The sequence below is a fragment of the Megalops cyprinoides genome, chromosome 23, assembly GCF_013368585.1.
Source record: "Megalops cyprinoides isolate fMegCyp1 chromosome 23, fMegCyp1.pri, whole genome shotgun sequence".
Classification (NCBI taxonomy): Eukaryota; Metazoa; Chordata; class Actinopteri; order Elopiformes; family Megalopidae; genus Megalops; species Megalops cyprinoides.
Genome location: NC_050605.1, coordinates 19,243,088 through 19,260,233, shown reverse-complemented (window position 1 = coordinate 19,260,233; position 17,146 = coordinate 19,243,088). Strand labels below are relative to the sequence as shown.

Here is a 17,146-nt window from a genome sequence, read left to right as displayed (position 1 = left end):
ACGGATGCAGGCTGCCGCTCGCTATTGGCTGCAGCAAACACGTGGTTAAGATAAGGAAACAAAATAGCCTCCCAAACTCCGGGATACGGCGGGCGTTGGTTTTCTTTAACGCAGCTGCGGCTTAGATTGTTGCACAAAAATCAAATTGAAAGGATTATTTAAACATGAGAGGAGTTTGTACGTTTGAAAGTAAGCGTTTTTCGTATAGGATCTTTCAGTGAAAAGTTTTGAGAAAAGAAACGGAGTTGTTTCTTTCAGCTGTTCTTCGAGAGGGATGTTTGAGCTAAAAGGAGGATGGAACATTTCTTTCGCCGGTTGCGGATTTTTGGGTATCTATCACATGGGGGTGGCCAGCTGTTTGCTGGAGCGAGCCCCCTACCTTGTTAAGGGCGCCACGAAGATCTACGGGGCTTCCGCCGGTGCGCTTACTGCCTCGGTGCTGGCCAGCGGCGCTTCCATAGGTAAGCTACTGCGTGGATAGCTGGACGGCTGCGTATCCACATTCATGTTTTACAAGTTTCATGATGTAGGCACTGTTGAGTATCAGCTACACGACACAGTTTCGGAGTTTGTAGTATGTCTTCCGTACGTGGCTAAAGTAATCGTCTCAACAGCTGTCTCTGCCATTTCCTGATCGCAAGCTTTTTTGGATATTTTTTCTGAGAAGCAGAACGCAGCAGAAAGTCTGTGTAACGCTTGTTCTGCGTGATGAATATTGGTTTCATATCGTGCTGTCTGTTACCGGCTTGCTCGTGATTCAGCTGTCTGTCACCTCTCGAGGGCTGGCGGCGAGCGCTGCTGGTATAACTATCCCGCACGCAACCCGACTGCACCTCTGACTGCGACTCTGCGACTGTACCGACTTTAGTGTGAATGTGTAGTTTAATTTCAAGAGCTGATTCAATTCATGCATGTTACTGTTTTCTGAATCGACAATGTTATGTGATGTAGAGGTAAATTTAATAAAATGTAAAGTAACGCGTCCATCAGAGAAAACTCTTCTGTCCCGTGAAAAGCATCTGCGTGGCATTGGTAATCTTGCACAAGAGTTGCTGGCGCATTGAAATTAATCAGGTGATCAACAAAGGACCATTTAGGGGGGAACAACAACATTAAGTTGTACTTTGGTTAAACAACAATACATTTAGCAACCCAACAGGCATAACATTATTTAGAAGCCTGGAAGTTACTTTTAATTCAATTTAGGTTTCTCTTCAGGTAATCCAAATCTCTGACGTCTTTACACAAATGTTATCTTAGTACTGAGCCCCACAGCATATTGCTGAAGTATGTGTTTATTGCCTACCTAACCTAGATATTGCTGCCTCTACAATCTCTTACCATTAGCCTGTTGTACTCTTTCACTGTATTGGTATGTTTTTGAGTGATATGTAGAAACAGTGCTCTGGACTGACTGATTGTGTTAGAGGTTGCCCTCATGTAATACACTGCTCTTTTGGGTATAATTGGCCAACTAAGTATAAAGTGAGAAATACTGAGGCCTTTACTTAGATTGAGGGATCTGTGCGGTTCAGCAGTTCATTGTGGGTTAGTGGCAAAGTTCAATCTGATCTAACAACGTTGTTTTATACCATTATCCTAAGATAAGGCTTTCTTAGTAACATGTGTCACTTTACAAGTGAATATAGCTGTCAGCAAATTGGTTTTCATTTGGTCTGTAGATAAACACATCTACCTTGAGGCAACTGACTTACATTTTTAAACAGATTTATTCAGCTGTACACTTCCCTAACTCCTCAGGTTAAGTGTCTCACTGAAGTGTTTCAACCGGGATTCAGCCAGGCGACCTTTAGGGCACAAATCCTCTTTCTAGACCAGAAATTCACACACTTTGATTTGAATTGTTCTGAGCTCTGGTTCTTGTATTCTTAGCAAGTGAAATTGGTACTTTCTGCTAAATATGGCATAGATAGCCCTTTCACTCTTGTGCATTGAATGTTGTGCTATGAGGCAGTAAACCGGCATAGGTGGGGAGCAAAAGTAAGTAGCATCTGGCTGTTCCTGCTCTCTTCTGTCAGGACATCTGGTACAGGTTACCTCTTGGCCTCCAGAAGGGCACGACTGGCCTTGCATCATCTGTGAAGGGAAACTTCCTCAGAGGCTCTATATTGCTCTCTGACTTCCCTCACCAGTTGCTTCAGCACTTCTTTAGTTCTGTTTTTTGGTGAAGGGAAGGGTTTTCATAACAGGATGTTATGTAATGTTACCCAGCCAGTCACTGTTTACTGATGTGCTCACAGCTATATATAAAAATTGCCAGCTAGATAATTAGAAAGCTACTTCTTTGGTGAAGAATTAGAGGTTTAGCATTTTCTGTTGTGATTTTGCTGTCCCTTGCAGCAAAGTGTTGTGAAGATGTGATAGAGGTGGCCAAGGAGGCCCGAAAACGGAGCCTGGGTCCCTTGCACCCCAGCTTTAACCTGGTGAAGGTACTCCGGACGGGGCTGAACCGTGACCTTCCGGACAACGCCCACGTGCTGGCCTCCGGGCGCCTCTGCGTCTCCCTCACGCGGGTGTCCGACGGGGAGAACGTGCTGGTGTCCGAGTTCAGCTCCAAGGAGGAGCTCATCCAGGTGAGCGTACCTGGCCACCAGGGGGCACTGCTGGCTTCACCCTGTGAGACTAACTACTGAGTAACTCTTCTACACTTCCAGTAACTAGCATCTTCATGTCAACGTTTTACTCCACCCCTACGGCAGCAGTGATATTGGGTATTAAATGTACCCGAGAAAAGACACCCAGGTATATGATAAGCAAGCATCACTTGTGCTGGCATTCTTCTCTAAGTACCTTGCCCAAGGGTACAGCAGCAGTGACCCTGTGGGGAATCAAACCAGCAACCTTTCGGCTACAAGGCCTGCTCCCTACAAGTATGCTACACTGCCAGCCCTATTAAATTGTTGATGTGTGTTTGTATGTTCTAGGTCTGTATGTTTGGTCTGAAGAGATCTCTTTGGTTTCTCCGTAGGCTTTGGTGTGTAGCTGCTTCATCCCAGTCTACTGTGGTCTGATCCCTCCCTCTTTCAAAGGAGTGGTAAGTGTTACAAGCACACCTGCAGCTCAAACTCACAACTGCGGGTAGCAACAGGGGAACAGCAGTGGGTGGGTTTTGGGGGTGTTCTTCCACAGGAAGAAAAAGTGTACATTTACATTTGTCCGTTTGGCAGACGCCCTTATCCAGAGCGACTTACAAAAAGCGTGTTCACTAGGGTTAGGCAAGTAACCATATTGATTCCATATCATCAGTGCCGTAGTGTTGTGGATAAACACCAAATCCAATGTAATATAAAGATTTCTGTGTTTGAGAGGAGAGGGACTCGATGTTCACAAGGGAAGAAAGGAGTTTTAATTCACAACTGGCTGTGGGAACATGCACAAATATAGCAAAATGTTCAGCACAGTGACAGTACAGTTTGGTTCTCCCTTGTACAGTTAGAGTAGCTACCCCCTGTGGTTTGATATAGCAGCCCCTGCCCTGAGTGCAGACCAGGTAGTGGCAGTGCCATTATTAAGCTAAACACCTCTGCCCTCTCCAGGCTGCATGTCATTTACACTGGTGATAAAACATAAGGAAGTTAAAAATGCAAGATGTTATCTGTGCGTGCCCAGACCAAAGGTTGTGCAATTCATTTTAATTAGTCTTACGCTGTTCTTGTATTATAGCACCATTAGAGGAATAATATAAGCCACAATAAGTCTTGTCATAAGGCATACTTCCAAATACAATTATCACCATTTTTCAGCTGCCAAGCTTGTATTGCCACAAGGTTTTCAACACCAAGCTTTTTCCCCAGCTAAATTTGCCTTTGTTACACCTCACTGCTGCACAGTGGCAACTAAAGTAGAAAAATGGTATTTTTTGGCAATGCAGGATGTAACCACATTAGCTAGTAAGGCAATGCATAGCTCAAACGTGTGATTGTGAAAGTTAGTAAAAGCAACACCTTCTTGTTTTATTATGGAAGTTTAGTAAGTAGGATATATTTCAGTTAACTTCAGAGGGCAAAGCACCTGCTGTGTCACTCCTTGGATGATAAGGTGTCCAGCAACAGTGGATTGGCTTGGTGTTCCACCAGGAATGGTCGAACAGTATGTATAAAGGACACAGACTTCAGTTTTCAAAAATACAAAGCTATCGACATACCAATGCCAGTCAATCAAAGATGGAAATACTGTAGTGCTATAACATTATGATGTTTTATGTATGAAACTTGAAAGGTGCAGGAAGAGTTACTATTTATTTTATTGTCATAAACGAACTTAAAACGTATGCATGTCCTGTGAGATTTTGATAGCATTGCCACAGTACACATGTAGACAGATAAAGAGTGATAAAAGAGTGGAGGGTTGCTACGTAAAAATGTTTGTTAAAGTTAGATATCAGTTTACATGGTCAATACTACTCCAGAGAGGACCTGGCCGTTATCTGCCAGCTAGTCTCTAGGTTTGGTTTGTCATGGCTCATAATATCCAACAGTATGGAAAATATGCTCTGTATCTTAACAGCAGCCATGATCACACACTTCTAATCATGTTGGCTGCTGCCAAGCAGAATAAGGTTAACTGTTTTGTTTAAAATGTTAATTTTGTTGTATTGACAAAATATTGTTTGGTTTGTTAATTGAAATTGACTTTGAGAGAGTACAATCATTTAATTATGCAATCGTGATGATGAGATTATTTCAGCTTTGTGCCGGCTGGCAAAGGAAAGCGGCTGAGTAAATCTGTACGCTCAATGAAACTTTTGATTCATTTTGGCTCATTCTGTTCTCATAGTTTTTTTTTTTTTGTCTGAAGGTAAAATCCATAAATATAGACATACCTTTACAGGCATGTAAGGGACAAGATCATTTCAGCAGCTTACAGTGTGTAAACACATACCAGATTTTACAAAATTTTAAACAGGTTCTGATTCTGAAGAATGTAAGATTCTGATTTGACCTGATGTAAGTTCACCAACAACATACATTTGTATTTGTATTTGTGTTACTTTTTATGGTTTTGTATATTAATTTACAAAATCTAAACAGGATTTCCCTGTGTTCTCATTGTATTTCAAGATGTTCATATTTTTTTTAATGAAATATGGAGGTGCAAGCTAATGTGACAGTTTGTAACGATGTTCTTTTAGCCTTGGTCTCTTCGAAAATATTTGGTGCTTCCAGTTCTTCTTTTGTCCAGTTAGTTTTATTCCTTTGAATAAATCGGTGGGGAGTCGTTGATGCTGATTGTTACATAAGCCATAATTCCAGCAGGTCAGCTTTGACCTGAAACATCATCGTCTCCACTGTGCTGTCAGGCTGTTCAGCGCTGCCCAGCTTCAGGGGTAATGCGTGCGCCAAGCCAAGTTTTTACTGCCTGTGGCTTCTGGTGATAGGCTGTGTAAGACGTTGTTTCAAACATGCCTCTATTGGATGCCATGGGAACACAGGCCATATAGACCTGTTCTCTCTCCTCAACAGTGACAGCCCACTTAGCCTACATATCTTATCACTCCATATGTCAATGTCCATATAAATGCTGTCCTGTATGTCATACTTGTGTCCTGTTAGTCCATATAGTCCTCCTATGCAGGGCTGTAACACGTTATATATTGAAAATAGAGTTGTATATAAATAAAGGCCAGGATTGCTGTTGATCTCTTTGTGCATTAATCTGCCCTCTAAAGGATGCTTTAGGTCTGTGTGCCTTGAGGAATTAATGTGCCACACTTGTTGGATGTATGGCACAGGTCAGTCAGGTCAGCACTCGCGCACTCAATTTCCAGTGTTTTTCTCTGTGCTGTGCCGCAGTGGAAAGAGTCGAAATTTGATTGGCTGTAGGGCTTTATTCGGGCTGTATTCGCTCAGCTTGTCGCGTGACTATGTGGGGTGATCTCGGAGCGCAGAGTGGCAAAGGTTTTACAACCCAAAAACAACAGGTACAGCCCTGCCCATATCCCACTGTGTCTGAATCACAGCTCCCAGCATGCACTGCACCCCAACCCCCCCCCCCCCACGCTGAAAAGGTCAGTTCAGATCCAGTTAATCTCCCATCATAGGTTATGGAGGGTTGCCACACACATTCCAGTGAAGATTCCAGCCTTTGTGTTTCCCGGTCCACATGGGAATGTACGTGCACTCATTAGCTTCACAGCTTATTGCACAACCAATCTATCAGTGAGTGACACAACGTGTCACTGTATTGTGCAGTGGGTATCGGGCTCTGCTGTTATTCCATTCGCTTGTGGTGAATTGTGAAGTTTGCGACTCGCATTGTGAAATTTCTGGCCTTTTTAAAACATGTTGTTTGCTTCCAGTCATACGAAGCTTTCCTCTTTCCTCTGATCAAAGTGTCACGGCTGCGACTATTTTATTTCTCAGGATAACGCAGCGGGTTCTGCTCTGTCTGTCTCTTTTTGAAAGCGGTACGTTGACGGAGGCATCAGCGACAACCTCCCACAGTACGAGCTGAAGAACACCATCACCATCTCCCCCTTCTCCGGAGAGAGCGACATCTGTCCCCGGGACAACTCCTTCAACCTCCACGAGGTGCGCTTCACCAACACCAGCATCCAGGTGAATCTGGGGAACATGTACCGGCTAACCAGGGCGCTGTTCCCACCTGAGCCCAAGGTAAGCGCCTCTCTTCCGCCCCCTTACCCAGAATAACATACCCCCTCACTCTCCTACACCCCAATCCCCCCCACCCACTCCACCTGATTCTCAGAGCCATCAGTACTTTGTTACATTACATTATTGTCATTTAGCAGACGCTCTTATCCAGAGCAACTCGCATAAATACTATCCATTTATATTGCTGAATGTCGGTACCAGTCCTCTACAGTTGACCTCAGGTCAGTCAGTGTGTGGAAGGGTCTGACTCCTCGTAAACAGGGATTTTGGGACATGGGGCATGGATGTGTCCTTTGACCCATTACCCTCTTGCTCAGAAAAGGGAACCCTTCCTCAAAGCAAAGTTTTCATTATGTTCCTATGAATGCTCCATCATTGCACCACAGGACCCCAGTACTCCAGGAATGCAGCGTTCTCCGAAGTTTCTGTTGCATAATCCAGCACAGAACTGTTTTTAGGAGGCCCCCGCGATTGTGTGAGCGTGTGTGTGTGTATGCGTGTGCGTGCAGGGGGAAATAGGAGGGTAGACCCGTACACAAAGTCAGCCTTTGACCGCATTAATGATACACAGAGTTCCTCTGTGGATTTCTGTGCAAGGCACAGGCTGTTTACATATGACGTCAGAATTCACAGAATTCAGGAGGATGCCAGCAGAAAGCCTGTGTGTGCGTATGTGTGTGCGTATGTGTGTGCGTATGTGTGTGCGCGTGTGTGTGTGTGTGTGTGTGTGCGTGTGTGTGTCTGTGTGTGTGCGTCTGTGTGTCTGTGTGTCTGTGTGTGTGTGCGTGTGTGTGTGTGCGTGTGCGTGTGTGTGCGTGTGTGTGCGTGTGTGTGTGTGCGTGTGTGTGTGTGCGTGTGCGTGTGTGTGTGTGCGCATGTCTGTGTCTGTGTCTGTGTGTGTGCGTGTCTGTGTCTGTGTGCGTGTGTGTGTGTGTGTGTGTGTGCATGTTTGTGTGCGTATGTGTGTGTGTCTGTGTATCTGTGTGTCTGTTTATCCCTCTGTGTGTCTGTGTGCATGTGCATGTCTGTGTCTGTCTGTCTGTGTGTGTGTGCATGTCTGTGTGTGTGTGCATGTCTGTGCGTGTGTGTGTGTGTGCATGCGCGCGCACGCGTGTGTGTGTTTGTGCATGTGTTTTCTTGTCACGGTCACCTGAGTCTGATTTGGTTACTTTTGAGGGTCAAAGCCAGGGTGACCTGCGAGCTGTGGTGACCCTCACAGGAGCGCTGGTGTAGAGAATCAGGGGATCACGTACTAGCAGGAGACAGAGTGAACTCTCCTCTCTGATGTAGATCTGATGTCATTTTCTCTTGACAGATAATGGCTGAGATGTGTCAGAGTGGATACAAGGATGCACTTCGGTTCCTCAAAGAGAACAGTGAGTATATTCCTACTTTTCCTAGAGTGAATAAGAGTTGCATTTGCCAACTCAATATTGATAGTTGCTCGGTAGAAGGTTTGGTTAATTAGGAGGTTTGCTCTTTAATGACAAAGAATTTTCAAGCAATTGTGTTTTGTCTGTGTTGTTTCTTGTTAATTATTAAAAGGGGGATTAAGATGGCCAAAGTCAACACCATCAATGATGATGTTGATGATGCTGATGATGATGTGTTGTTAATTATAAACTACTGATTATTTATGTGTTGCTTAGCTGATAACAATTGATGACCTGTTGGATAAAATCTGCTAGATACTTTTACACTCATCATCAGTAATATAACACGGTTTTTAAAAGTCATGGTATAATGTCATACATCCATCTTTACAACGACATTGATCCTTTATGCCTATTAAACTGATTGTTGGTTTGTTTCAGACCTTATAAAGCTGGAGTACCCCTCTGCCGGGCTCTTTGTGAAGGAGGCGAAACACCCGTCGCCCACCTGCTGCTGCTCTGGGGTGAAGAATGGCCAATCAGCGCCCGGGAAGCCTGTCGTCACGGAGACCACCAGGGAGTGGCTGCTGCGGAGACTCCGCCTCCTGAGAAAGCGGCACTGGTGGCTGGACGAACAGATCATCGAAAACCTGCCGCCCCCTCTCAGAAAAGGCAAGACGCCCTTTCTGGCACCCTGTGCTGCCCTGTGCTTCCTGTGCCATTTACTTCCTGTTGTCCGTCTGTGTTGTCGGTCACCTACATCACTGAGCTCGCTCTTCTCTTACACTGCCAGCGTTGCGGTTGGTTTTACAGTGCCGGACTGTTAAGCGTCTAGTGTCGGGGTGTACTGACGGTGTTTGCGTGTCGACTGATGAGGTTGCGTGCCGATTGTGCTGTACCTCTGTGTTGATGTTGTTGTATCTGTGTGTTGACGTCGTGCCTTTGTGGTGACATCGTGTCTGTGTGTTGACATTGCTGTATTCCGGCATTGACAGTGTTCTGCGAGGCCTGCAGGGAGACACAGGGCCTGTACGCCCAGGTGACAGGCCTTCTCCCGGTGCGTATGGCCTCCTACATGCTGCTGCCCTACACACTGCCTGTGGAGTCGGCCTACTCTTTCACTCAGAGGTGAGTGTCTTATTGCTGCTTTACCTCACGGGAACTTTGTATACACACACACGCATACCCTGACAGATCTGAGATCAGCCCTAATGCCTTCTCTTCTGCCCAGCTACACACAGTGTAGTTAAAGTGTACACACTTATGCCACCTAGTGGCTAGTGCTGTAAATAAGTCATTTAGGACCACAAATTCTGTGGAGCATTTTCCTGGTATATCATGTTACATTACATTGTATTACACACTTTTGTAACAATGTTCTTCATTTATACAGCTGGATATTTACTGAGGCAACTGCAGGTTAAGTACCTTGTCCAAGAGTGCAGCAGCAGTGTCCCAGCAGGGAATCAAACCTGCAACCTTTTGGTTACAAGTCCTGCTCCTTAACCACTAAGCTACACTGCTGCCCCAAAAGAACTCTTGGAGATGCCGGGGATTGAACCCAGGGCCTCATACATGCAAAGCATGTACTTTACCACTGAGCTATATCCCCTTTCCGCGCTTTAGTACGTTTCATGTACTTTAGTGTTACATGTAGTTGCTGTGGATGTGTTGTAAGGCTACTGGATTGGATACTGGACTTAAAATAAATGTATACACTGTAACAATAATGTTTTGCATGGCTGCATCAGGCAACTGAATTAAACATTGGAGGTGCCTGATAATACCAGTTCTGTAACAGTAATGTGAACATGTCAGTACTGTGACCGTACTGTGTGCGTGTATCAGTGCTGTAACTGTAATGTGTGTGTGTGTGTGTGTCAGTGCAGTAACTGTAATGTGTGTGTGTGTGAGTGAGTGCTGTAACAGTGATTATGCTGGTTACCTCACAGGCTGGTGGAGTGGATGCCGGATGTGTCTGAGGACGTGAGGTGGCTGTTTGGGATGGCTGGAGCAGTGTACAGGCAGGCGTGGAGAGGAGCAGTTCCAGATGCTGCCAGGTGAGACGCTGCGACTGGATGTATCAGGGTGCTTCTCCTGGGCATATGAATGTATGCACTACTCTGCTCTGTCACACATATCACTTGCCAATGTCTACAAACAAAGGCAACATGGAAAAGGGCGTTTGAAATGAGTTGTGTAATATTCAGTTGCCGAGTGAAGGTGAGCGTGAAAAGGGTATGTGGGGTAGGTCTGTTTTTTGACTTGTGAGAGTGAGTTAAATGGGCCGATTTCGGAAACCAGCTCCTCTCTGGTTGTCTGTTACATGATAAGGCCTGTTGAGAACACCAGCCTAGCCATTGCAGTGGACAGTTGACCTAGTGTAAAAGATTGACTGATGATTATTTTTATTAACTGATCACTTGATTTGAATGCTTTTGCAGTATTAACACACTGATCCATTGATGGATTGATTGTATCGGTTTTGCAGTATTAGCACATTGATTCGTGGTGGTTTGAACGGGCTGGTTTTGCAGGGAGACTCCGCTGAGGAAGTGCGTGACTGGGCCTCCAGCCCCAGGCCTGCGGGGGCCACGTGTGGAAAGGGATGGACACCTCTCCTCTGTGGACCTCCCCAGCCGCTACTGGGACATCCCCACTGCCCCACCCCTGCCCCCCACCCCTGGCTCGCCTGGGACTCCCAGTCCCACGCCCAAGCAGATTTGTTTCTTTGTTGGCTCGCAAGAGGAACTTTACCCGACTAACGCAGGGACTTAATGTCTTTTCCAGCAGAGAAAAGTAGTGTTGTTCTTAAGTTTTGTTCCTGGTTGGATGATATTGTCTCTTATCAGTTTTCTGTCATCTTGCCATCTACAGGCCTACAGCTGTGTGGATGACTCTGACCTCTGTCTTTGCTACCACTTCCTGTGTTTTTTCAGGGACCATAAAAGAGGGGTTTATGGGACTGCACTGTAACGTTGGTTTAGGAATCCTCACAGCAGTATTAGAACAAGATATGATGGTCAGACATACGATGAACTGAATTTATGCTGTGCATCGCCCTACCAGTCACACATTATAAAACAAAGGTGCCTCTAATACCTCTAATATTTTTTTAGCAGGATTACTTTGGTTTAAACTGTTTCAATTACCTAGATTGTCACTTCATTATGAACTCATTCTCTTTGCACACGAAAGCAATAACTTATTTTGGACACTTGCAGTTGGGCTTCTAAAGTTAGGTCAGGTGGTAGTGTGCTCCATCCCATTCCTAAGACCCATGCAAAGTGACCCCCTTCTCCTTAAGAGACAGTCTTACTGTGTGAACAGACAGCCTGTAGCTCTCTTTGCACACTAAACGGCACCATGCCAAGCCTCTACTGCATATGCAAGGGAGGTGCAGCTCACAACTGCAAGCAGACACACAATGTTCTTGCAGCCTTTTTGTAAGTGTTATCTCCTAACACTTCATTATTTGTTCTGGAGATACACTTCTCTTGGCTAAATTATTATGCCTCAAATATTATATCTTTTTTAACATTCTTCTTTCTGTAAAGTAATGTTACCTTGCTGAAATGTAAAATAACAGTGGTCCACCTCTGGTTCACCCCTGTGTCGCTCTCCGCTCTAATCTGTTGTGTCACACCAATTCTGAGAAAATACTGTGTTGCTGAGAGTTTAAAATTCTGTCCCTGTTCAGTATTAAGGCTGTAATGGTGGGTGAGTGGCCGCGACATAATACCTGAGATTTTGTTCTGTTTTAAACATCATAAGGAAAACCTGTATCGACCTGCAGCAATTTTTTTTTATTGCCGCCAAAGCCCAGAAGTGTCATTTGTGTTTTGGGCAGAGCCAGCAAGAAAGAAATGTTCATTTCCAGTTAACTAATCATGTGTCTGTAACATTATATCAAAGTGATATCACTGTTTCAGTGCTACAGATATCACTGCTTCAGTGCTTGTGAAAACATTGTGTTATTTGGTTTGAGATTTCTTTGAGCAATAATTTTAACATCTTCAGTTTATGTATTTTTCCAAATTTAAGAACTATGTAAATTTTTTCTTAAAGTGAATTTAAATTGTAAATGATTGTAAAAAAAATGTTTTGTAATTAAATATATATATATATTTATAATGACATATATAATGACAAATACACCAGGAAAGGGGTTAAGTCAGCCCACTTGTGCTGATCAACTTCATTCTGTTTTAGATTCATTCTCCCAATGCCAATGTGTAATTGTTAAGATTGTGAGGAATTATGAAATGTTGTACTGGAATTAAACAAATGTATTTGCTAATGATATGTGGATGTTTTTAAAGTATTAATAGGTTAATAAAAATATACAGTGATATTTACCATGCCATTGCTCACTGTGGACTGACGATGAGGACAAAGTGTTAAATTTAAGTAAGCTGTTGAAATGCCTGGAAATGTCTGTCCACGTCATTTACCCGAAGAGGATATCTGGGGTCAGCAAAATGTCCATATTTAATTGACAAGAAGAAATTTTAATGGACATTTCAATATAGAAAAAGAGTCTGAAAATAACTGAGTTTTTAACATATCTTCTTTATATTTCTGTTATTTTTGGATTTATACCTCTGTTGTACGTTGGTGCTAAAATGGAATGTAACTGCAAAATTTTAAAGATAAGTGTTATGAATATTTATATATGAATATTTGAATATTATGTAGCCTACAACTGCCCAACAAGTTCACTGTTAGCAGCTTTATTTTATTTATTTACCTTTATTTATAAAGGTTAAGGAGTGCCCAAACAGGCTGATTGATTTGGACCTGGCATAAGAATGATATTGTTGACCCATTTTGTGCATACTAAAGAGTCCTAAACTAAAAACATTACAGCAATTATTGGAGTATGTTATTCAAGAATACAATACCATACAATACAGTACATCCACTTCTAAGCAGGTCATGGTGATGGCTGAGAGTGGGCTGCAGATTAGCAGTTATACCAGAAGGGGGCGACAAAATGAACAGCAGGAAAGAGTTGTCACATCCCATTAAAGTGGTAGACTCCCACTCAGACTATTTCAGGTTACTGAGTCAAGATGTTTTTATAGTTGCCCATGGTATGACGCACTGCGTGATGCATATCTCTTTGCTCAAACAGACACATATGAAACGCTTGAGCATACAGCCACACTATTGACGACTTGCACCCAGACATAGGAATATATTTATGCGCATACGAATTTCTTGAACGCACAAATTTGAGATGTGTTCCATATGTGTAAGTACAAGCATTTACCTGGCATGCAACTTTGATAATAGTTATTCTATGAATATGATAAATAGTGGCAGGTGTATGGGTGTTTTAGACAGCAAGCGAATGATGATTCGTAGATCAGTAACACTTTGAAGTACTTTGTTCTGCTCAACAGGGGTTCACATCTCCACCATCTCTGATGGTGATTCATGACCTTACACCATCACGGAAATTGTTTTATTGTCACGATTACGCACAAACGACTGTTCTCGCAGCTTCAGAAATCCTTTCCTATTTACATTTCCAACGGCAGATGGAAGCAAAGTACCATCGATCGACATTGACGTATATTTGCTTCTTAAACCCAAATCTTCAGTGTTTATTGTACGTTAACAAAAACACCCACCTAACTTTAATTAATTCATCCCTTAGTGGTAATTTGTTTTAGGTTATTCTGTAACAAAAATGACTCTACGTGACAAAGGATTGGCCAAAGGAGCAATGTTTTAAAAATTCTTTACCTCTAATCGTTTTGATTTGTGGATATAATAATATACCAATGAGTGTAATTACGTTTAAAACAAAATCGAACACTGTTTTCTCCATATTTTCGATTTTTGATATAGCACGATGTTGTTGGACTGACTGCCTTTCCACGCGCGGTCCTAAACTGAGCTGTCCAGAGTGCTGATTTGCGCAGTAGATCACATCGTGGTTCAGTGATGAAATATGTAAAGTCATAGGAATATACAGTATAGTCTTCTTGCTTCGAAATTCAAGATGGAAAGGGATACAAAGCGACCTGAATGTGTCAAACCCCATTTATAACGAGGTCCGTGTCCAAGCCTATAAACAAGCGTCTTATTTTCATTGTTCACAGTCTGAAACATATTTTATTGCACCGATATTTTTCCTGCGGTGAAAACGCAAAAAGTAAAGCATGCACAATCTCACCTCCACTGGATACGTTCAAATCTAATGACATTCAGACGCTCGGAGGCGTTTTGAAAATAGTCATTACGAAGTGACTTGAGTTGGCTTCTTAACCAGTTCTGTGGTTAATGGCGCTAAGTGCCGCAATCACACACTCTTCAATCACCAGCTACATACATGATGCGAATGCATTTTCAATTGCTGCGCTTTTAGGTGCTCCAGTAGCCCAACACTCCCGTACCTTGTACAATAATGTATTTTATCATATTTTGTAGTTAGCAATGACCTATCAAAATCTTTAAACAAGGCTTAATTAGTTAGGTCATCGGTTATCCTAGTTAGGTCATCGGTTATCCTCCTGCGTCTTTTTATATGTTTATTCAGTTTTTTCGTGTCTCTCAAATCATTAGCCTACTGTTTACTGTTATATACATTTTCTAATAAATTCATGGTGCACATAACTGACAAACCCTCTTACTTCCGGCCTGTAAAACTCCAGAGGATTGAGAGGTAGATTAAAACAGATTGCCTTGTTAATTTTGAATGGGCCGCTTTAACACGCGGTTCTCGAAGGGCACGCCCAGCAGCGCTGAAAGCGAGGCAGGAGAAACACCGCGCTCGGGAGCTGCGGATCGATCAGTTGATGGAAGACAGCGCGACGGAGAGGCTGTTCGCAGAGATTCACTCGGAACAATTTACTTTTGGAAAATTGCTTTTTCGTTTAATAGGGACGTTTCAGTTTCTCTTAATCTAAATCTTAATATATATATTTTTTTGCAAATCATTAGACCTTTCGCCATGGAGATTTTACGATCGGGAGACTAGAGGGGACACAAGGCTTCAGTTTTGATCCAGGATGAGTGTGGGCACCCCGGGTTCAGGAGCGGCTCCGTGCCGGTTCGCTCACTACTTCGTGATATGCGGCATAGATAGCGAAACTGGTCTGGAACCGGATGAATTAGCCGGTAAGATTGTTTTTTTTTAACTTCTCATTCAGCGTTCTTTGGCGTGACAATAGTGAAACAATATTTGAAAACTTAAATAGTCACCAGTAAGAGATTATTGGGCTACGCTACAGACAGTGGCTCAAATATGGTAAAGCATTGACAATACATTTTTCCCCAGTCCCAAATGCGCATTGTTTTTATAAATATATTTCAACTGTCAAGCGCTTTTGTTTGTGTGGCTAGCGCTGACAAACGGAATGAAGACATTGCGATTACATCTGTTCGACGGCGATCCGAGGGGTCTGCTGCATTTATTTCGAGTGAATACGCCAGTCGCATTGTGCACAGTGTGTCATTTAAACAAGTTCTTAATAAACCGATGTTTATATTTACGAACTGCGGTGTCCGCGATCGTGTTGTTGTGGAGGATTGAACACAACACGGAGACGGTGATGGCATTCGTCCGCGAACTCACTTTGTGAGGCAGTCATACTGGTCTGCAAGAGCGTGACTGTCCGGGTGCTCTTTCTCTACGTGTTTCGTCTCTACGTGTTTACGATTTATGTATAGTATTGAAATGTTCCATACATTGTTTTATCACCTTTCTGTACGCGCAAGATAAATTGGTTCGTATGTCAATGGTATTTTAAATTGGATGTTAAGAAGTAGACTAGGAACGACGAAGATATACGTTCTTGTACTTGAGCTCTGAAAATCTTTTAGTGTGTGCTGGACCTTTGCCTCTATTAATGGCCTGTAATAATACCACACTTAGAAATATCTGCGACCCAAAAATGAGCAGCCACATTTTCATTTAGGTCTCGCGGGATGGCTGTTCACTTACGGCCTATTGTTATATTCTTTGAATCTGTTACGAGAGAATTTCATGTGCTTGCCGTAGTTCTAAACACTTCTATTCAACACGGTGAAATCCGATAGATGGTGCCCCACAGCTCCGTAAAGTCTTCCCAAAATCCCGCAATGACACACTTGGGATCTGCACATAGAACACCGGCGGTGATGCTGCCAGACGAGAAAGCCCGAAAGTAGCACCTTTATAAGCAATGAAAGCTAGCAGAAGAGGCAACGCGCTGAACAGAAATGAACCACCTCGGGTTTCCCTCTGGATTCCAATAACTGAACTTCTACCAAACATGTTTCCAAAGCAATTTTGTTGTAGTTGTTTGTTTTTTATTGATGGAAATAAAATGTGCAGATATTATTATTACGCTGTGCAGATATGTTAATTATATTGTTCTTTTTCAGCCTAATTCTGTAATTAGCAGCTTTGTGCTCGGCAGATGTGTATGCTTAATGGAGACAGATTCAATGGCAGGGGGGGACCTGATGACTGTGCATTTCCTTCCTTTCACTGATACATGGGTCTTTATGACTTTATCATTTAAGAGGAGCGAGAACCAGAGTTTTGCTGTTGTTTCGCCTTTTCTTACATAGTGAAAACCCCCTCTCCCTTAATCATCCACTCTTTTTTTTTACATCTCTTGCCAAACAGTTTGACTGACTGTGCCCATTCTGATGGTAGACAGATTTGTGTTGACAGTGCGGTTTGGTTGTCATTACTGATGAGTGGTGGCTACCAGTGAATTGTGGTTGGATGCTCTCATCCATCTGTGGGGCAGATGTACAGTAAAACCACTGCTAGACCCATTTCCATTGATTGTGGAGAACCTGTCATTCTTAATTAGCTTTGCTTATAAATGATGTTTACTTTGCAAACAGTTGGCCATTGATCCCTGGGCTCCATTGTGGTATGGGTGACGAATTCCCTGCTACAAGCTTAGGTGTGCGGTGCTGTTCATTTTCTTTGTTTTCATATATGGAGGCAGCTTGTTGATTGCTGAATCGGGGCATAGGCTGACATAGTGCTCATACTTCTGCTTAGCATAAGGGGAAGAGTGATGCGCACAGCAAGGTATGCAGCCATTTATGTTAGCATGATCCCAGCAGTCTCTGGGAGGTTGGGTAACTGAACCTGACTGCATCTTTAGCTCTTTCACTTAGCTA

At 43.2% G+C, this 17,146-nt stretch overlaps 2 protein-coding genes and 1 non-coding gene across 6 annotated transcripts in view; 2 read left to right on the top strand and 1 right to left on the bottom strand.

Moving 5' to 3' along the window:
- Positions 1 to 159: 159 nt before the first annotated feature.
- On the top strand, positions 160 to 11,058 carry LOC118770491 (patatin-like phospholipase domain-containing protein 2). The gene is made up of 9 exons (XM_036518207.1): positions 160 to 461; positions 2,362 to 2,594; positions 2,990 to 3,055; positions 6,426 to 6,635; positions 7,951 to 8,011; positions 8,450 to 8,680; positions 9,004 to 9,136; positions 9,961 to 10,068; positions 10,546 to 11,058. The coding sequence occupies exons 1-9, from the start codon at positions 275 to 277 to the stop codon at positions 10,784 to 10,786; spliced, it is 1,470 nt and encodes a 489-aa protein (XP_036374100.1). The 5' UTR covers positions 160 to 274; the 3' UTR covers positions 10,787 to 11,058.
- On the bottom strand, positions 9,549 to 9,620 carry trnaa-ugc. Its single transcript has one exon. It is a non-coding gene; the product is annotated as a tRNA-Ala (tRNA).
- Positions 11,059 to 14,833: 3,775 nt separating the features above from the next.
- Positions 14,834 to 17,146, top strand: part of LOC118770487 (DENN domain-containing protein 5B-like) — an 82,143-nt gene continuing 79,830 nt past the window's right edge. For all 4 annotated transcript variants that reach the window (XM_036518200.1, XM_036518198.1, XM_036518199.1 and 1 more), the window contains exon 1: positions 14,834 to 15,139. In XM_036518200.1, coding sequence (XP_036374093.1) covers positions 15,031 to 15,139 — 109 coding nt within the window. In that variant the 5' untranslated portion in view covers positions 14,834 to 15,030. The remainder of the gene's footprint in view (positions 15,140 to 17,146) is intronic.